Genomic DNA, 22367 nt, shown 5'->3' with positions numbered 1-22367 from the left:
TCCGTGTACGCTGTACCTCACCTAACATGTATAAAACCATATACCTATAATATATGATGTTCTTTTTAAACCTGCTTTCTATAAAATACAAGCCTTGTTTTCAATACATTTATTTCACCATATAATTGTGAAAGTGCAAGTTTAAATCAGAGTTACAAAGTCTAGCGTATTAAAAAATCAAAAACTAAGATGATCTTCAATTTTTGTTTTCTTCTGTGTTATGATTTTTTTTGCCTAAAAGCAATAAACTTAAACTTTTAAAAATCATGGTGAAATATATATAATATAAAATTTACCATTTTAACCATTTTTAATTGTATAGTTCAGTGGCATCAAGTACATTTACACTGCTGTGCAACCATCATCACCATTCACCTCTAGGGCTTTTTCATCTTCCCATTATGACCTTTATATTTTATGTTTTCAAGAACAAAAAACATCTAATTATACCTCATCAGTAAGCTCTCTCCCAGAGTTGGATCTAGGTCTCTGAGGACCCATCACTTCACCTGCTATTGTCTGCCCATCAGGTGCTTTTCCATTTTCCTGAAATTACAATTTTATAAACAGAAAATAGACTGAGTCAATTTCTATAAATATTCAATTATTCATTACCACACACAGTTCTAAAAAATTCCATAATACAGATAATGGAGCCTACTGAAAATTTAAATGGAACACTCCATTTCAGTCCTTTATTCCCAGCATGTTGAAAAACATCAGGTACCAAAACTATTGCTGCTTGTGAAATGTCTCAAGTCGTCTTGAAAGCAAATAAATGTTCTCTTTGAACCTGGCCCAAAAGCAGTTCTCTACTAGTAGAATGCAGCACTAAGATTGCCATTAATCAGGGCTATACACATGGATAGCTCAAGGGCAGGGGTTGGCAAACTTTTTCTCTATAGAGCCAGCTAACAAATATTTTAGGCTTTTTGCTTCACACATAGTATATACTGCATATTCTTTTTCTTTTTTAAACAATGCTTTAAAAATGTAAAGACCATTGCTAACTTGGGGCCCCTATAAAATGAGGCCACTGCTGACCTCTGCTCGAAGGCTATGACAAGACTAGTGTCTTATCTCCCAGTCTGCTAACTTGTCCCAACGACAGCTACCATCTAAGTAACCCTTGAGTCCCAGAATTTGGCTGTGGTAGAAATTCATGTTAAATCCTTTCTATTGCCTTGTATATGGATACATAGCCTCGTGTATGAGGGTTTTTTTCATGATTAGGAAAAGGAAATTATATATATATAAAAATAACCAATTTTGACCACTATAGGTTAGATAAATGAAGACTGTAGTTGGTATTTATTAATATCAATAATATTACATATAGCAGCACCTGTCATTTTTTGAATGCCTTCTACATGCCAGGTACTTGGTATTCTTCAGCTCATTTCAATCTCACAAGAAACCACCAAGGAAGGTTTTTCCCCCCATTTAATCAGTGGGACATCTTAGACTCAGATGTTGAATAGCTTGCTAGAATCAGCCAGCAAATTAGTAGCAGAGCTGGGCAAGGAATGTAAGGAAGCCAGGTTTGGGGGACTGGAGAAGAAAGAATGTTCAACAATCAACAAACAAGCCAGTTGCAGAAAGTTGATAAAGTCTATCTCTATTAAATATAACACGAATTCACCAACCTGGGCAGTAACTATTTTATCTCCGCTGGTAGCACTTGCCAAATCAAGAGAAGGCTGAGAATCTTTGACTGTACTCTCTGAAGCCATGTTCGTAGGTAGGAGAGAATCAGATGTAACATTCTCCTTGGGAACTGCAATAATAATAGCAACAACTAATATTTACATAGGACCTTATACAGAGCTTGAAAAGTGCTTTAACCCTTATTTGTCTGATTCTTAGAACAATCCTATGAGGAAAGTGGTTTTATTACTTTTATTTTTTATACGGGGAAACCAAGGTTCAAACAAGTTATTTAAATTCCTCAAGGCTATACAGCTTATACATGAAAAGATCTAGGACTTGAATTTAAATCTTAAGTCTCCTAATTCTATGTTCTTTTCACCATGCCACACTGGCTTTCCAATGGTAACAGATTTGAAAGTCTGAAATGTTTAATTATAGTAATGTAACTTAACACCAATGTAAACATTTTGACTTTCTATTACTAAAATAAGTTTTATAACTTGGTCATCAATGTGGTTATATATAGCATGAACTGAAAAAAAATCAGAAAGTTAAACAGTTTCAACTCCAAAGACTCCCCACAAAAATAGTTATTTCTCAATTAATACTTGCCATCTAGATCAGGTGTCTTAAGAGCCTCAAACTCCAATTCGCTTTTCTTTTTTCTTGGTGGTGGAGCAGGTCGAGATGGAGGTGGAGGTCTAGGAGGTGGGAAATTAGTTGGAGGAGGTGGCCGTGCTGGAACAGGCTTCTTCGTACTAGCCACTATATCAGGTTCTGGAGTAAGCTGTCTTGGGGGTTTGGCAGGAGCAACTTCTTCCACAGCAGCAAAATCTTTAGTAGATAAGGAGTGAGAGGATACAGGTTCTAGAACATCACTTTCTTTGATTTCCACCGCTTCCTTGTTCAATACTTCTGTTTCAGTTTCAGGCACGTTAAGCTGTTCAGTTGAACTTATTTCAGTTAACTTAGTGGTTTCATCTACTGGCTTCTCACATGTGTCATCAGAAGGAAAACATTTTTTTGATTCTAATTCAGCTTCCTCAAATACATCTTGACTCTCTGCCTTCTGGGAATCTTCCTGTAGTACCTGATCTATGGCTAACAGTCCAGGTATATTGCTAAGATCTGTGCCAGCCACGACAGGACTGACAGTAGCCTGATCAGAATGTCCTTTTCCTTTGGAATCCAAAGAGTCATCTTCAAGCTGTAGTACTTTCTGACTCTCTTCAATAATACTTTCAATAATCTGATGAAAGGTTAAAAAGCAGTTTAAAAAAAAACAGTGAAGCTATTTACAAGAACATAATAACAGCAAATCATTTATATAGTACTTACTGTGTGCCAGGCAATGTTCTTAACATTTTATGTACTTTAATCTTTACACCAACCTTATAAGATAGCACTCTTCCTATCATCATTACACAAATGAGGGAGCTAAGGCATAGAGGGATCAAGGGATTTGTGCAAGGTCACAAATCTAGTAAGTGATGAATCTGGCATAAATGCAGGGTGTTTGGTTCCAGGAACTGTACTCTTAACCATTATAATAGGTAATCTGTGTTAGTATGTGTAATCACAAAAGTTCAATCAACCTTGTTAAACAAAGTTCAAACCTAAATTTACATTCAATTGCTTCATGTCAGTTTATTTACATATTTATTCCAAGTTAGTTTCAATAAGTCTGCTGGTTTGAGCCTAGTTAACAAACCTATGAGAATCAAAACCACCTTATATAAGAATTCAAGTTGTTTAGCTCTGAACTCAAGCCTGACATAGAAAGCCAGCAGATGGAGGGAGATTAATGTTCTCCAACAGACCACATCTAATCCCCCGCTATGCAGAGAGATGGCAAAACTATAAAAAGAGTTCAAACACTCAGCTCACCTTGCCTTTTTTCCCTTTTATTTCTTATGTGTACTTGAAAAATACAAACAGGCTTTCTGTGTCTTCTACCAACATGTAGAAGAAAATAAACTTTCTATCCAGTCCTGTCATTATTAACACATTAAATCTCCCAGCCCACTTACTTTCCCACCATGGAGCCAAGGATGACTTCCGCATTCTCAAGTCCTTGGCTCCAGAAAGTTAATAAAATGTGTCATGGGACCATCCTGATCTAGTTTACCACAAACACATGCTAAGTTGAACTGGATATTATTCTACTGAGGAATATTCATCCCTGACTTCCCAGCATATTCCATATATTAATTTTTATCAATCTTCAAATTTTTATCCTTGACCTACCTCGCTTTTACCAGAGGAATATCAACTAGAGTCCACCTAATTTGTCAACTATGTAGTTACTGAGCACTGAGTACTTTAGCAATAACAGAAGCCAGATCACAGTGGGTTTCAGAATAAATAAGAGGTGAAGACAGAGAGGTAGCCAGCACCATCACTGTTCTCAAAAAGCTTGGCTATACATAGAAGAGGGTGCAAGAAAGTGATCTAGCATTTTTATAAACTGAGGGGAAGAAGCCAGTGGAAAGGAAGGTAACGTTCTGGAGAAGAAAGGAAAGAGGGTCTGCTGTGTGTCAGATCCAGTACACACATTTTCTATTTAATCTTCACACAGGCCTTGTGATGTAGCTGGATTATCTCCCTTCTACAAAAACAGGAATCTTAGGTAAAGGCCTTAGGAATTTTGCCCAACAGCTTTGTAGTAAACTACAAAGTCAAAGCTGAAATCTGGGTTTTTCTCAAAAAATCCAGTGTTCTTTACATTATACCATTCTACTCCGGACAGGAAAAAAAAATGAATAATAAATTCTCAGCAAGAACATGAAAAAGAGGTAAAAGATAAAAACAAGTTAGCAGGTGAGGGGAGCAAGAGATGATGGAAAGGAGTGAATTCAGGCTTCTGAGCCCCTACCGTCTACACGTAGTGGGAACCAAGGTTATCTGCTGGAAGTGAGAAAATGCAGGTGGGCACAGGGAGCATGAGGCGAGTATCAGGGTCTGAAATAATCACCAGGCATAGTGGAAAGGCCTATGCCGCCAGAGGACTTCAAATGAGGTTGAAAACTTTAAGTCTTCTCTAATCCTTTATCTCTTCCTCTTCCAAACTCCTATCATTCTTACTGTTCATTATAATGAACTAGAATATAAATACACAGTAGTACATGAGCAAGCTCTGTACAAATATTTTCTCCACACCAGACAATTAGTTCCCTGAAAACAAGATCCATGTTTTCTATCTCTTGATACGCCCTCACAGCCCCTATTCACAGTACCCAGCCCTGTATTTTTTTTTCTAGGTTTCAGGAGGCAGCAAATGGGGAAAGACCAAGAGAACAGTGAGAATCAAGACCAACATAGAAATGATCATGCTAAAGCAACTGTTTGTTTCCTATCACCTCCCTGCGTCAAACAACTGTTTTCCTAGCAACTGTAGAATAAAAACCAGATGTTTTAGTATGACATAAGAGGCATTCCCATAATCTGGCCCTAACTTTGGTCTCTAGACTCATCATCAAACATTCTGCACATTCCTCATCTCCATGCCTTTGGTTATGCCTTTACTCTCCCATCTCTGCCTGCCCAAATCTTATCCATTCATCAAGAACCAGTTCAGATGCTACTTCCTCCTTCCCCATTCCTACCCCCAAGCAGGAAGTGAAGTCTCCTTTTGTGTTCTTATAATAGTTTGCAAGTTTATTTGGATACTCATTACATTCTGTTTTTGTGTTTATCCAATTTCTTCTACTAAAATGCAAGTTACCCGGAACATTAATGTTGGATACTTAATTCAACTGAAAAGGCTAGAACTTAAAAAGTAACACCCAGTGTCTTAAGACTCACTCTACTGCCCCATAGTGTTTACTCACTATTTTTTCAGCTTCTAAACTCTCCTTAAGGATCACCTTTTGGGGAGCTACTAACTATAGTTACCCATTTGTAATTTATCCTAAAAAAATTATTAAAAATGGAAAAAAAAGCTCTTGTGGAAAATAGAAACATTTCAGGTTTTCAACAATAAAAATGGCTAGATACATTACATTTACTTGATGAAAGCTGATAGACCACATGAAAACTGAGTATTGAAATCATGTAGAAATATGATGAAAATCTAAAACTAGTAAGAGGAAAAGGTAGAATACAAAATTCTATCAAAAACAACAACAACAACAACAAATTCTATCTACACTACAGTAAGGCCAAAAAAAAAAGTATGCAAATTAGTGAGAACCAGAAGGGAATGCCAAAAAATCAAGACAGCTGCTTGTTAGTGTAGAATTGTGGGCAACTTCTGATTAAAAACAAAAAAAAAATGGTGGTACCACTCTTGTCATCTTATTCATGCTGACACACAATACCATTTCTCCCAAAAAGGAAATTTTTCTTTTTAAAGAAAAAAGTATTATCACTATTAAAAAATAGTCCATTAAATTTCTAAATCCCATAAGGGTAGAACAGTGGATCTCCATTGTGGGTGATTTTTGCCAAGTACCCTGCCCCCAGACATTTGGTGATGTCTGGAGACATTTTTGGTTATCACAATAGGGTGGGGGGTAGGGGAAATGTACTGACATCTAGTGAGTAGACGCCAGGAATGCTGTTAAACATTCTATAATGTACAGAACAGTCTCCCCTTCCCTTGACAACAAAGAATTACTCAGCCCAAAGTGTTGCTGTTGAGAAACCCTGGGATAGAGAATGTGTCATCTTGTTGGTCTCTGGAAACCCACTGGGTAGAACAGTGCCTGGGGCAAAGAAAACACTCAAAACTAGTATAAATGAATGAACACATACCTTTCTTCCTCCTTGGGTTTTAGCCTGATACTGTGAACTACCCATTGTCAAAATTTTTACCTTATACTCAGTCTTTCCTCGTAAACCCAACTCTGAAGCTTCATACCATCAATCCTTTAAAAGGTAACAAAGGCACTAGCAGAGTAATGACTTCTTGTAACCTCTAAATCCTCAAGACATCAGAATTTGCTGCACTGAGCTTTTCAATACCTTTAACTCTTGGTACTAACCTGAAGAGTAGCTACAGCTTACTCTAATAAAAATAAAAGCATCAAAAATAAAGCACGTTATAAAACATTTTTCAAAACACTGTTTTAAGGATAAATTACCAATTACTTCAATTACAAAATGACTTCTAAAAAGCCTGATGCATCTTAAATCACAAATTCAACAGAGTCAAGAAACATTTACTGAACATCCACCACATACAGGGCACTATACTAAAACAATATAGAAAATGTTCTGCTTTAAATATACCATTTAAATACGACATCTGCTCAGCTAATATTGACATTTTATCTTACCAACCTTTTTAGACACATCTTGTTTCAATTCTTGTACAGGAGACTCATTTCCAACTTTGTATGTGGTGTTCTCTGTTTCCTATTTTAAAAAGGAAAGAAACAGACCAAATGATGATATCTTTTCTTTAAGACTCTGTTTAAAATGGGTACAAATTAGAAATCATAGCATTAACAAATCAAAGGCACACAGAGGGCTTAGATATCTGTATACTGATAGATGCCCAGAGATTTTATGCCAATTGGGACAATGTAGTTTGCATAAGGTTACCAATCAGTAATTTTCTATTTGTCTACGGCAATAGGATATTTTCCTTTAAATATGCCCAACCTTTTAACATTAAAAAACTATAGGAAGATAAGAACTACTAAGTATCTTTGCAGCTTAAAAAGATTAAGGATTTAAGGAAAGGGTTGAATCAGAATTGTTCTTTTTCTCAAAGTACTGCTCCATAAATATGAATAAATACAAAAGTACATAATGTAGAAAACCATATTCAGAGAATTGTTTTCTTAAAAGCAATGCTTTACATAAGAAGAATCAAGATTTAACTGGAAATTAAATGAAGTCCCCAGAACAGTAACAGATGAAAAATTTAAACCCACCAAAAATACATATATATCTACGTATACATTTATATACACATACGTACATATATATATATATTTGGGGGGTTAGAGAAGCTAGAAATGGATTTCTGCTGGAAAAAAATGTGGGTAAAATAAGATAATTATACATTTGCAAATCTTAACACAATATTCTTTTCTGTCTTAAGTTTTCTTTACATTTACAGAAGTATAGCAATTTGAACACTACTATTGATACTGAGGAAAAAAACTTTTCATAATTCTTGGTGTTTATCACAGAGCTTGTCAGAAGGTCACTATAACCATTTTTGGCAGATTAGTGACTAAAGATACATAAGGATGTATATGAGTATTAAGGTAGCAATTGTATAAGTATCAGGATATGATCATAATAGGCTCCATGATAAAATTACTCCAAAGATTATCATAACGCTAGAGATTTAATGTGCTAGAGAAATTTCTGAAGGACTTCCAATTCTTCAAGCTGAAAAGTTGTTTCATTGGATTCCTCCCAGCATTGGGGAAATACTACTAATCTTACACAGATTCTTTCAGATAAAAGTTGCTTGATGGGATTTGAAGTGTTAGGAAAAATCCAAACTCTACCACAGGCCATGAAAGCCTAACATGATATGGCCCTGCCAACATCTCTGACATCTTCTACATCTCACACCTCCCTCTCCCACCACAATCCCATAATTACACTTTGGCCAACTGGATGGTTTCTTATTTTCCTTAGGGTCATAGCTCAAGGATGAAGATTTCTTTGAGTGTATGTCACTTCTGTACTAATGATTTGTGAAGCTGAGTTAGCCTTCCCTGACCACCTTAAAATAGCCTTACCTCCTTAAATTTCTATCACATTATCCTATTTTTTCTTTTTCTTCATTGTACCTACCATCTGAAACGACCTTGTTTATTACTTGCTTATATTTTATCTTTTCCCTGCCCCACTAGAATGTAAGCTCCATGAGAGCAGGCAGGGACTTGTTTGTTTTGTCTACCACAACTTAACCAGCACTTAAAACAGTGCCCGGAAAAAGTAATCATTTGCTGAATGAATGCTGAATAATGCATGCTCAGGCTTTTCCTCAGTTAATACACAGGTCTTAAGCTTATGTATCTTTTTGTTGAATCTTGGTTTTAAACTGTAAAAAAAAAACCCTCTAATTAAAACCAACTAGTTAGATAATCTTGACAAGATGAGGGAGAGAGAATTCTTGAAGGCTGATGGTCAGTAAGAATAGTTAATGCATATTAGAGAAACCCCTTCAACTCTCCTATAAATTACGTATTATCCTCCAATAACTGTCCATTAGTAAGAAAATCAGAAGCACTGTACAACCTGATTCTGTGGATATTTCCCCTAAGTTAACCTAAGCAAAAATATATACTAATAATTCCTGTACCTCAATTTAATTTGTTTTAATTAAATACTTAAAAAGATCACAGATTAACATTCTTACACTGACCAAAACTGCTAAGCAGTGGCTAGACTTCTATTTTATTTGGCTTTAACAAAACTCTCTTGGACTTTGAACTTTTGAAAGATATCAACTCCTGTAAGGTAAACTGCTGCTGAGTCCTAATTTAAAGGAGTGACATGGCGCCTATCAGAGGATCTGATCTCTAGAGAAGTTAATCAGAAGATTTCTTAGTAAAACTTGATTTAGTAAATACAGTCATCTATGATTCTCTCCTTAGTGCTGTCTAAAGTCCAAGTCCTTCCCCCAATACCTCAACCAGGCTTTGGGGATAAAGCAATGGAAGCCAAGCATGTACCTGTAGACAACCAACACAAACTTAGCTAGACGTAAGCCAGTCCTCAATTATTACCTTTTTCTGGAGATGGGCTACCCCATTACTAAAGCACAGTTCCTACTAAATCCTAACTTCCCACCGTCAGGCCATTTCTCTAACTCCTACCTGTCACAACCTCAGAAACATGCAATTCACACCACTGTTTCTCTCCATCTGTGTTGAATATTAGAGAGCTGCTTGTATCCTTCTCATAATATTCAGTTACAAGATTTGAGCTTTTTAATTTTAATAAGCACATCCAACAAAAGACTAACTCAGCTTCACAAATCATTTGTACAAAAGTGACCTACACTCAAAGAAATCTTCATTATTATCTACTAAAGAATATTAAGCTAAAAATGTTAGTTATTAAAAAAATTTAGGTCACTTCTAGTTTTTAGTAATGAGGAAGCAGAAGCTATTAACTGTGACAAAAGTGAAATAAAAAAAAAAAGTTTTAGAAATGTGACCTCCACTCTTTTTTGCTGAGGAGAGGGGAAAAAAAAAAAACCAGGAAACAACGCTTAAATAGCTGTAATATCTATCCATCCATCCATTCCTATCAACACTATCCTGTTGGAGTCTCATATCTTGACATTCTGTCTCTTAATAGCTCTCTCTGCACTTAGTCTTTTTCCTCCAAACATTCTTCCACCCTTCTACCACTTATTTCTTGTTAATTCCCCAGCAAAAAACCTTGGAAAGCACAAATTGCCTTTTAAATATCTTGCTTCATAATTTTAAAGCCCAGAGTTCTTAGCCTGACAGTCAGGGCTCATGGAAGACTAGCCCCCAAGTTACTTTTTCAACATTTCACCACTGAAATGTTTACATTGGTCATACCAGTCTTTCAATGATCCCAGCAAATCCTCTGCCTTTGCAAGTTAATTAGTTCATACTATTGCCTAACATACAATGCTTTCTCAATTTTTCTTTGTCTACCTAAGCAAATCTCTTCCAGTTTTCAAAGCCTAGCACAAGTTCTACCTCCCCTCTAAAACTTTTCTCTGCTATTCCAGGTAACAGTGCTCTCATGACTCCTTTATTTCTCCCTGCCTCCTTCAAACTCCTTGTAGTACTTAAGGTCTATTCTATTCTACAAACATCAGTACTTCATATATTATCCCTTCCTATCTATGTCTCTTCTGTGAGATTGTAAAGTCATCAAAAATTGGGACTATATCAAATTTTTCTTTGGCTTGCTTAAGATATCAAAAGATATACTATTATACATAATAAGCACTCAATAACCCATGTACATCCATACCATAGAATACTATTTAACAATTAAAAGGAATGAACCCTTGATGCATGCAACAACTTGGATGGATCTCAATTATCTGAGGCTAATCTCAAAAGGTCACATATATATGATTCCATTTATAGGACATTCTCAAATGACAAAATTATAGAGATGGAAACAGATTAGTGGCTGCCTGGGGTTAGGGATGATGTAGGGGAGGTAGTGGGTGTGACTTCATAAAGGGAGATCTCTGTGGTGATGAAATAGATCTGCATCTTGATTGTGGCAGCGCTTACATGAATATACACATGTAATAAATTGACACAGAACTATACACTCACATTGTACCAATGTCAAGTTCCTGGTTTTGATACTGTATTATAATTAAGACATAACCCCTGGGGAAAATGGGTGAAGGATAACAGGACTTCTCTGTACTATCTTTGCAGCTTCTTGTGACTCTGTAATTATTTCAAAATAAAAAGTAAAAAGAACAATATCCAACTTCATATTTATTTACTAAGTATGTACATTTTCTATCTAATTTCATTCAAGTTAAGGACAATCTATGATTATTGAGATAAAATAAATTCCCCAAACCTATTTGTTATAACCCAAAAATATCTTAGCACTAAGTGGCTTTTAAAATCTACAAGCATAAACAGCAATTGTGGAGGGGGGGGCGGAGGGTACAGCTCAAGTGGTAGAGCGCATGCCTAGCATGCCTGGGTTCAATCCCCAGTACCTCCACTGAAAAATCAAATAAGTAAGTAAATAAATAAACCTAATTACTTCCCCCTGCAACACAAAACAAAACAAAACAAAACAAAACAGCAATTATCTCTGGATAGGGGGTTTGGGAAGTGGAGGGTAAGGAATGGAAGGGTAGCTACATTTTCAACCAACTACTTTTTGCACTGAGTGAATTTTTTTTGCATATTTTTTAAATTGAAGTGTAGGCAGTTTACAATGCTGTGTCAATTTCTGGTGTACAGCATAATGCTTCAATCATATATGAACATACATATATTCATTTTCATATTCTTTTTCACCTGCACTGAGCAAATTTTAATCATGTCCATGTATTATTTTTTAAAATGGTTTTATTAAATAGAGTCAATTCAAAGGGACTCTTACAAAATATAGGGAATAAAGAATTATGATATAACCTTTCTTAAGCACTCAGTTTAAGGGAAAAAAAAACAGCATTACCATTAGCATTCAAGTCTTTTGTACATCATCTCCATTTCTTTTACATTCCTTCCCCTTCTGAGATGACTGATATCCTAAACTTTGTGTTTATCATTCCCTTGCTTTTCTTTATAGTTTTACTATGCTTGTATCTTTAAATAATATATTCTTTAATTTTGCATGCTTTTGAACTTAATATAAATGAAATCTTACTGCATGTATTTTTCTGTGACTTGTTTTTTTCCTCCACTCAACACTATGGTGCTGAAATTCATCCATGTTACCATGTATAACTAATTTATTCATATCCACTGCTAAAGAATATTCCATATACATATACCATAATTTATCAAAAAGATCAGTACTCAATGTGTATAAATAGAAGGTAGGGACACTGGAACTGAAAAAAAATAGGGCATGTTTGATATTATACATGCATATGTACAGACATACACACAAACACAACCATACACAAATATACACATACAGTATATATTTCTATTTGATGTAAATAGTTCTGTTTGGTAATATTTTTGTATTTAAAATGGCTTTCATTGGCATAATGTCATATCAAACCACTTTACTTGGACATAAGGATAAGACTAATTTTTATATATATTGATGATATCAATACATGTGCCCAATAAGAAGTATACATGTGTTTCAGTTACTCCACTTGTTTTTCATGCAAATAATTATGTTTTCAATTAAAACACACACATACAAATACAAATATTTTATAATTTTTTATAAACCAAAGAAAACAATAATAAACCAAAGAAAAATCAGTGGAAATCTAAAAAATACTTATAGTCCCTTCCTTACAGTACAACATTTAAGTATTTCTAGAGTACCCAATCACACCTTGAGCAAGATACAATGACAATATTACTTAGCAAAAAATAAATTATAGATAGCAAAAGCAGAAAATGAAGAATTATGTAAAAGGGGAATGAATGAAAAGTTTATACGATCTATAGAAACATACTTATAATTTCAGAAAGCACAACTTACCTTTAATGTTGAAATCCCAGCCTCTTCTGGAGACCTGTTCAGAAATAAAAGCAAAGCGGCGTTCAATAGTGGAGATGAGAAGGGAAATAATTCCACAGACTCATTAAAGACAAGCTCACATTAAAATATATATATATATATATATTGTAATTGAAAAAATCTTCTATACATCTAGAAGATGTAGAAAACATAAAAAATTAAAGTGATCCATAGTCTTAACCACCAAGAGATTTGAGTTTGTACTTTTTGTCCTCCTAGATATATAATACTATAATTAGCATCTTTGTGCATAAAATTTTGTGCTTCTCCATGATAAATTTATTTAAAATAAATTTCTCTAAAAGTGGAATTGCAGGTGAAAAGTAAACACACTTTTCAGCATTTTGAGAAACTCTCAAATTGCCCTCCAGAACAGCTGTACCAGTTTACACTCCCACTGCTGCGAGTGCCTGTTTCTTAATACCCTTGTGTATATATACCCTAAATAAATAAATAAAATGCTTAGGATGACACAATATTTTAAACTGACTATACTTCAATTAAAATATATATATGTAAAACATAAATAAATAAAAGTTAAAACATAAATAAATAAAATTTGTACTTCTCTGATTTCCAATACGTATGAAAAGTTTCATATGCATTAGACATTTATTTTGCTTTTGAAAAGAGCCCATCTTTCTTCACAGCCCATTTTTCTACTGGAGCAAGCTCTATTCTTAAACACAGACTACTCTAGATATAATAATTTTAAAAAGTAGTTTTTCACAAATTACTCTCACCCCTACTACATTTTTCCTCAAACAGGAACAGTTTGACACCTGCTTCAAAGCATAAAGAAGAGACACATCTTTTATTTCAGGGTTATGCAGTAAGAAATACTTTTAAATGATTAATATTAATATGTCATTCCTAAATTTTTTTAAATGCAGTGATCACAGATAATACAACTTTGCGTTAAAAGGCACCTTCAAGATCATCTAATCATAGACCCTTTTTTTATAGATAAAAAAACCCGAGGTGCCAAGAGATTGACTTTCCCCAAAGTCACACATTTAGGGGCAGAACCAAGAGAAGCATTGAGTCCTATTATCATGCTCTTCATGTGCCAAACTGAGTAATCCATATTTGGTACAGGAATCTTTGACCTCTAATCAAAACAGTGTGATAAAAAATTACTTTTGCCACTCAACAGAAAATCAACTCCTTTATTCAACAAACATTTATGGAACACCTACTATGTACCAGGGACGAAAAGAAAGTTGATTAAGACACAACTCTAGTTTAAGTTTTTTTTTTAAAGCTTGTTTAAAAAACAAAAAAGGTAGCTATATAAAATAGTGCCCACCCATTTAATTGCAATTTCTGGACAACATAATTTTCATGTTAACAAAGGAAAATTTCCAGAAATGAAGATTTTTATATCTCCAATAATTTTGCTTCCCTGGCAAACATACACTGCTCTGTAACAAAATTCTATTTATCCAGAGGTGATCAAGAGCAAGGCTACTCCAATTTAAAAAAAAAAAAGAATAAAGATTCTACATTAAGGATGCATAAAACAAGTGCAATCAAAACAATAACAAAAATTTTTAGAACAAAAACAAAAAATCTTGAAGGGGCTCAAATTTCCATGTGGCACCTATTCTGAATGCCAATCAGGGGGGAAAAAATCAGAGACAAGAGGAAATAAGATTAAAAAAGCAAAAACAAAAACTTAAGTCTATATGAGGTAGAGAAGGAAAGAAAAAGAAAATCTGCCTTCCTGATGACCCCCCACTTTGAGAAACCTGACTAGGTTTTTTTAGCTGTCAAAAAAAAACAGAATAGGGCAGCACATTTATCTCTTGTATGTAACCGGTTTCATAAAGATAACTTTCTGGCTGATCATTCACAGGATCTAAATTACAGACCAATTGTTGACACACATGGAAATAGTTCGGATTGGATTTACCTATAGCTGTGTACAAACTATAAACAGTAATTTATTAATTCCTTTTGAGAGCCAAGAGAACACAGTGAAAAGAGCATGTGCTTTTGGAGCAGATAAACCTTGTCTGAATATTGTTTCTGCCATATAGCCTATGTATGATCTTCGTCAAATGATTTAATTGCTCGAAGCCTCAACCTTCTCCTCTGGAAAAGAGGTAAAACCATCTATACTCCATAGGACTACTATAAGGATTAAGTGAGAGCGCACATGGGGCACACACAGTCAGTGGTAGTTTCTTCAGCAGCTCTGAATTGCTCCATTGAAACTCACAAATAATGTGTCACCAAGTTTCTCCAAGAGACTTTGGCAGTCTGTCAGTAGTGGGGAGCCTGCGACCAATTTCTGGAACACAGAAAACATACCCTACCAGCCCGTCTATCTCCAGCCCATTTAACAACAGGGAACATGAAAAACACCAGATTATGCTGAGCTGATGATAAAAATAGGATCCTGCTTGCATTTTGTGATGTCATTAAACAAAAAATGAATAACAAAAGCCACTAATGTTTGTAACATATTTTAAATATTATAAAGTTAAGGTCTTGGTAGGTAGTAAAACATTTCATAGCTTCTTCCAGTCTAATTAAGCCTAAAATTGTCTTTAACAGGGTAGTCTGTAAGACCAAAATTATTCTGTGACACATTTTTTATCTATTTATAGAACATTAGCATCTAGTAAAAAAGTAAAAGCATATTTATAATTTGCAAAGTTGGCTAAAATCATGATGGGAAAAGAATAATTCATTTCACCATAAGAAACAGTAAATTATTATTTAGTATTCCCACAGGAATACTTAACAGAAGACTTGTAATAATAATCGCACAATGACCATCACTTACTAAGCATGTGCCAAAAATTGTGCTAAGACTTAACTTGTTTTAGCTTCTTTAGTCCCCACAACTTTCCAATGAGGTAGTTATATTACCTTCCCTATTTTACACAACAAAAAAACTGAGGCTTGGGTCAGATGAGGTAATTTAAATTGCACTTCTAGTAAATAGTTGGGCCAGAATCTGATCCTGGGCAATCTAACTCTAGGGTCCACTCTCTCAGCTACTTTGCAATATTGGCTCCTTTCTGTGCAAGGTCTTAAAAGATGACGGTTTTGAAAATATTCTAAGCGGTGCTATGAATGCCAAAGTAAAGGCAATTAGCGCTGCTTCTTGGGTTGGACTAAACTGATTAAGTCAAAGGCTCTGAATCCTGATCTGCCTTTAACAACTACAATTAATGCCTAATTGATTTGGCATGGCTGGGGAATAAAATAATGAAATGTTCTATATATAAATTGCCCGAGAGATGAAGCTTCTCTTTGAGTGCCAAACTTCCGAAAGCATTTTAATTATTTTTGAATTTCAAATTTCAAAAGCAGCTTGTAAATAAGTACATTATAGACTAAGCCTTGCCATTTCAGTAATCTTTCCCTTGAAAATACCTTCTTAAACAAAGGATTTACAATTGTCCATTTCTTACTGATTCAGAGTAATTATCATGCTCAAATACTACACTCTATTTTAATACAGTAATGCCCCTCCAGGGACCCTAAGGTGCAGGGAATTTATTTGCCTTCGCACTATAAGACCCTAGGCTACTATGCTTGGAATGTCTGTGTTTTATAGTTTTGCATCTCTCTACTCAATTGAAGTGTCAGTTCTTACAGCTGGCCAAATGCCTGCCTTTAAAAGCTTTCCTCCCCATCCCCTTCTAATTTTTGCTTCTAGTCTGCACTGAGCTGGGAAACCAGACTTTTAAAAATGGAATTGTATGGTAAAGGAAGAATCCAGAGATTCTGAGGGTCTCCCCAGACAACCATTCAACTCTTCTCTGTAATTCAGTGTCTAATTTCAAAGTAGAGATAATAACATTATAATATTTCAGAGTGATTATGTGCCTAAAGAAAATAACTATTCTTGTTCGAGTTTGGGGACTGGAGAAATAGGGGACTAGGTCAAGAAAATTGAGTTCTACTCTTGGCTTTCCCAACCAACTACCTGCAAGAGCTTTAAGCAGGGCTTTTTAGAGTTTCTGTAATTTTAGGAAATTTTAAGACCCTTCACTGGTTTGGTAATGAAGATGTAATTTTTATACCAAGATTAATGATCTAAACTTTATACTCTTTGATTCCTTTAAACTTGAGATATATTATAGAAAACATGGACACAGTCCAGCGCGCACACACACACACATCCAGAAATGTCCAGTTAATACTTTGATCCATCTAATCAACTAGAAAAATATTCCTTCACAATTTTCCATAGATAATGGAGCAAATTAGATTCCTCCTGTTTAAAGGTTAAGGTCAGTAATTTTTCCCAGAAAAGGTAAAAATGCCTACATAAAATACCCCACACAAGTGAGAAGTCTTAAGAAAACTCTGAGGTAACAGAGAGACATATTTAAGTATTGGTGGTTTACCCCACTTTAAATAAAACCTTTATAAGCCAAAATGAGAACTTCAAAAGTTCATTTTTTATTTCAAAAGTTTTCATTTTAGGGCATTCTTAAATCAAATGTTTTTGATGCATTTAAATACTAGATTAATACAATTTAATTGAAATAAGAAATCTGTTTCTTAAAAAGCTGAGCAAAAATATAACTGTAATGGGCTAAAACTTCCTTGATCACCTAATAGCGTAAAAAAAAAATCTTCCAACATATTCATACTAGTCACAAACACAGTAAATCTTTGATTTTGCAGCATAATTTCTGAAATTGAAGACAATATCTATCAATGGTACTATTAAACTCAAACATGAAAAACAATTTTTGAAATAGCTCCAAAATAAAGTCTACTTTAAACAAGTATTGGTATTCTACTAAAAATAAAAAAAAACAACACCCACATGGCTTATGGATCCAATACTTAAATTATTTTTAGTGTGGTTTCCACTTAGGTTTTGAATATAAAAGCAATTTTAAGATTAGTACTTCAGCAACTTTCAATACAAAGAGAATATTTTAATTAATTATATCCTGTTTTCTGTAGGAAAGTTATTTTCATGTACACACTATGTTGAGTTTATACTAACGAAGCTCATGTTTGGATATAAAATAATGTGACAGATGCTTTCTCCAGTCCCTATCCATTTAGCATTTTAATTATATGAGTTTTCCTTTTACAGCTAGGATATTTGTGTTCAGTACCAACGCATTTTAATACCTGCACAATATTCATTATCTTAAAAATGTTATGTGGCTTCAAAACACTGCTCTGGTCACTTTGCAAGATGGTATAGGAATTATTTTTCTTTTATAAACTATGACCTGATCCAGTAATAACCTTCAGATACCTGAGGTAAAGTTTCATTAGAATAATAAGGTGATTACTCCCAAAGGTGGGTGCCTAGTCCTAGGATTTGGATCTGATGACAATAATTACAACCTACCCAAAGTTGCTCACCAAGTTTCCATAGGAAGCAAATTCTATGTCAAATCTTTTATAAACTCTGACATAGTAATACTGCATTCAATACAACTTCAGTGAAAGGTACAAATATGCAAGCAATGCAACATTTTATTAAAAACCCTCTTAGCTTGATTTTGGAATTTGCTAAACTCTATTCTCTAATTTAGTATGTTGAAAACAGTATTCATTTACTTAATGGAAACAAATCAATCCAATAGAAGATGCATAGCAATATGCTATTTTTAAGAGATTTGGATGCAACATTAACTGTGGGTTTTCTGTCACAGGTTAGAAGTGAGCACACTACCTATTGATGTTATGTAGTGTTAAAAAGAAATTAATAGCAATTCTTTTCAAAATCCTAAAAGGATTTTAAAAAATCAGTAAGAAGGGAAGAATTTTTTTTAGTGTTTGAAGGAAGTAAGCACCATTTAGACCAACTATCTCATTTCACATGTGAGGAAAATGAGGCCAAAGGTTAAATTAATCCATTCAACATTTACTTACTGCTTACCACTTACCAGCACAGCGCTAGGCACTGAGTGTAAATTAGTGAACAAAGCAGACACGGTCCCTGCCCTCCCAGAGCTTATGCTAAGATCAAAGGCCTACTTAGGTCCAGGACCCAAGTCTCTTTGCTGATTCTAAAAAACTGCAGCCTGTCAATTTACTCTAATAATTCTAATATTCTCTTCCTGGTTTCACATAGGTAGGTAGCTGGTCAAGTGAAACTGGCCATTCATTAAAGCCTTAGTTATCTAGGAATACTACCACAAATTTCCTAGGGAAGACTTGGGGGTCCCCAAAACTGAAAGGGCAAAATAATATCAGTCTGGAAGGAAAAGGGCTATAAGTTTAGCTACACAGTGAAAGAACATGAGCTGGAATCAGTAGATCTGAGTTTTAGTCCTGAATCTGCCAGTAATAGTGTATGTGATCATAAAAAATATTTTGGGGGAGTTTTTCCAACTTTTAATTATAGCTATTTCAAACATATACAAAATTGGGAGAATAATATTATGAACCTACATGTACAACATGTTGACCACGGTCAATAATGATTAATATCAATACCCCTCCCTCCACTCCCCTGCCAGATTATTCTGAAGCAAATCTCAGAAATTATTTCATTTTTACTCATAGAAACTTCAGTACGTATCTAATAAAGAAGTCTCTTTAAAACATAACCACAATACTATTATCAAATTTAACAATTCCTTATTATACAAAGTCAACATTCAGACTTCCCAGATTACCTCAAATTTTTCTTGACAGTTGGTTCACTTCGATCAATATTCAAATAAGGTCCATGTGTTGCAATCAGTTGATATGTCTCTTTCAATCAGTAGGTTCCCTTTCATTCTCTTTTATTTCTTGAAGCTCATGTATTGAGGAACTAGGCTGTTCATCCTGAAGAGGATTTTTTGGGCAGTGACACTATTATGTATGATACTATAATAATGGATACATGCCATTATGCAGTCGTCCAAACCCATAGAATCTACAACACCAAGAGTGAATTCTAAGGTAAACTATGGACTTTGGGTGATTATGGATGTGTCTACATAGGTTCATCAATTGTAGCAAATGTAGGAGATGGCTATATATGTAAGTGCAGAAGGGGTATATGGAAAATCTCTGTACTTTCCTCTCAATTTTGCTGTGAACCTAAAATTGCTCTAAAAAATAGTCTTAAACAAACAAACAACACTAGGTTGTTCACCCTGTAGAATTTCTCACTGTCTGAATTTTGTTGATTACGTCTCCATGGTAACATGTCATACGAAATATTTTAAATGAAAATATGCAGAAGAGATTGGAGGGATGGAACAGGCACATACCCAAGGAAAAGTGAAAAAACCTAAGAACAGTGTCAGAAAGACTGGTGCTCAGAATGTGCTAGGATCTAAAAAAAATTACCAGAGACAGTTTTTCATTATTTTAATTTACATTCAGAACAAGAACAACAAAAAGAAAGTGCAGGTCTCCTTATACATGGATAAGGAGTATAATGTAAAAGGCTGATTCAATTCTTTCTTTTCCAATGAAGATTACTGATAGTGAAACCAGAAAGGGAAAAACAAATTTTAGAATGAGGAAACTGAATCCCAAAACATTCAAAGAGATAAAAGCACCTAGCTACTCTAAATGAGTTCAGTTCTCCTGTCCCAGACAAATTATATCTCAGTATATTCTGAGAATTTACAGAGCTCAATCTCTACCTAAAACCTCTGAAAAATCAGTGAGGATGGAAGAGGATGCTAAGGAAAACATTCTAGTAGTCAACACTGGAAAGCTGGGAGATGCTGCAAACTATGAACAGATTTGCTTGATGTCAATCTCAAGCAAAATTCTCAAACACATTGTGAAATGGTTTAAGAACCCTAGGTGTGGGGAAAAGAAACTAAGAGTCAGTAAGCATTCACAGAAAGCCAATCATGCAAAATTAATCTAATATCCTTTTTTGATAGAGTTACTAGCCTCGAATATAAAGGGAATACTGTACACACAGAAAAAATCTGGATTTAAGCACTGAATTTTATAATTCCTTCATGATATCCTTTTAGACAACAATACACTTAGGTGTATTGGTAACTGGTTGAATGTTACTCAAGGTGTGTTGATCAATGAAAAACCGTAAGAAAATACCAAATAATTTTTCTTGTGCTCTATCCTACTTGATGTTCTATCCTACTTGATGTTCTTACTAATGTCTTATATGAGGACACTGATGGCATATCTACCGAATTTGCAGATGGCACAAAGTTGGAGGGATAAGGAATATACTGGCTGACAGGATCCAAAAATATCTCAACAGGTTAGAATGGTAGGCCAAATCTTAACAGAATGTAATGTGATAGGGATAAATGTAACATGCATGATTGGGGAGATATGATTTAACAACAGATCATGTGAAAACATTTTAGGTATTTTGTTGATTGCTCAGACAGAGTAAAGGCTGTGATATGACTGCTGAAAAAGCTAATGTGATCTCAGGCTGAATTAACAGAACTATTATGTCCAGGGCAAGGGGAGTGGTAACTTCTACTCTACTTCTCACTGATAAAAGCATACTTAACAATATCATGTATCATTGGAATACTACATTTTAAAAGGAACACTGATAAAACAGAACATATCTAAAAGAGAGAAACCAATTTGGTGAACGTTCCAGAAACTGAGTAGAATGATACAAAGAACTAAGGATGACTAACGCAGAGAAGATAAGAAAGAAATGAATGCCTCTTTACACTTTTTTGGATTTATTTTGGAAAGTACAAGCAGTGAAACTTTCCACATAGGCTAATTCTGTTACCAAAACTTATGTTTTAATTTAACTTTTAAACTGTTATTCTATATTCAATATGTACAAGAGTATCATGTAGCATACACATGTAATTATGAAGCATAACAAATAAAATGAACTGTGACTGTACCATGTCACCTGAGAATGAGAACAGCATCCAGACCAGTGCAGCTACTGTGTGCCCTCTTCTGTGCTTTCCCTTAGTGGGAACCACCAGCCCACATGGGACTTATCTTTCCCCTTCTTTTTCATTTTTAAAATGCAGTATATCTCTAAACGATATACTGTTAAGTTTTGCTATTTCTGAGCTTTGTTTTCACTGACACACTTACAAAGAAAAAAGTGTTGGGCTCTTAAAATTAAAAATGCACTAAAAAATCTTGGTACTGTGTCAAAGGCTACCCTCGTCACTACACACTCAGTTGTATTTCAGTCTCACAACTGTGCCGATACCCACTAGTCTCCTGCTTTCCACCCCCGCCAGGGTTGTCAGAGTTAGCAATGACAAATACAGGCTGCTCAGTTAAATTCCAGTTTCAGATAAACAACAAATACATTTTCAGCGTAAGTATGTTTATGTGAAATTGAGATTTAACTGGGAGCCCTGTATTTTATTTGGCAATTCTACCCTATTCCTAAATTAAATAAGTGGCCAATTAATCTTATGGTCTGTTCATGTGTGATAAAGGGACAAAGTGGGAGGAATTGCATGGCCAATGTCACTGTATAAATATTAATCTAAGTATTCAACAGCCTTCACTGACTGGGGAAAAAAATTGCACATGTGTGAATTCAGTCAAAGCTTTTCAGGGGGGTGGGTATAGCTCAGCGGTAGAGCGCGTGCTTAGCATACACGAGGTCCTGTGTTCAATCCCCAGTACCTCCATTAAAAAAAAAA

At 34.7% G+C, this 22367-nt stretch overlaps 1 protein-coding gene across 1 annotated transcript in view; it reads right to left on the bottom strand.

The window, feature by feature from the left end:
* The window catches only part of WDR44 (WD repeat domain 44), a 68806-nt gene that overhangs the window by 32671 nt on the left and 13768 nt on the right, over positions 1-22367 (bottom strand). The window contains exons 2-6 of the mRNA XM_032475575.1: positions 12763-12796; positions 6934-7008; positions 2263-2899; positions 1647-1777; positions 451-546 (exon numbers count right to left, since the gene is read on the bottom strand). Of these exons, the coding sequence (XP_032331466.1) occupies positions 451-546; positions 1647-1777; positions 2263-2899; positions 6934-7008; positions 12763-12796 (973 nt within the window). The remainder of the gene's footprint in view (positions 1-450; positions 547-1646; positions 1778-2262; positions 2900-6933; positions 7009-12762; positions 12797-22367) is intronic.

This window comes from Camelus ferus, chromosome X, assembly GCF_009834535.1.
Source record: "Camelus ferus isolate YT-003-E chromosome X, BCGSAC_Cfer_1.0, whole genome shotgun sequence".
NCBI lineage: Eukaryota > Metazoa > Chordata > Mammalia > Artiodactyla > Camelidae > Camelus > Camelus ferus.
The sequence above is the reverse complement of the archived record's forward strand: the minus strand, read 5'-3'. Positions and strand labels throughout refer to the sequence as shown.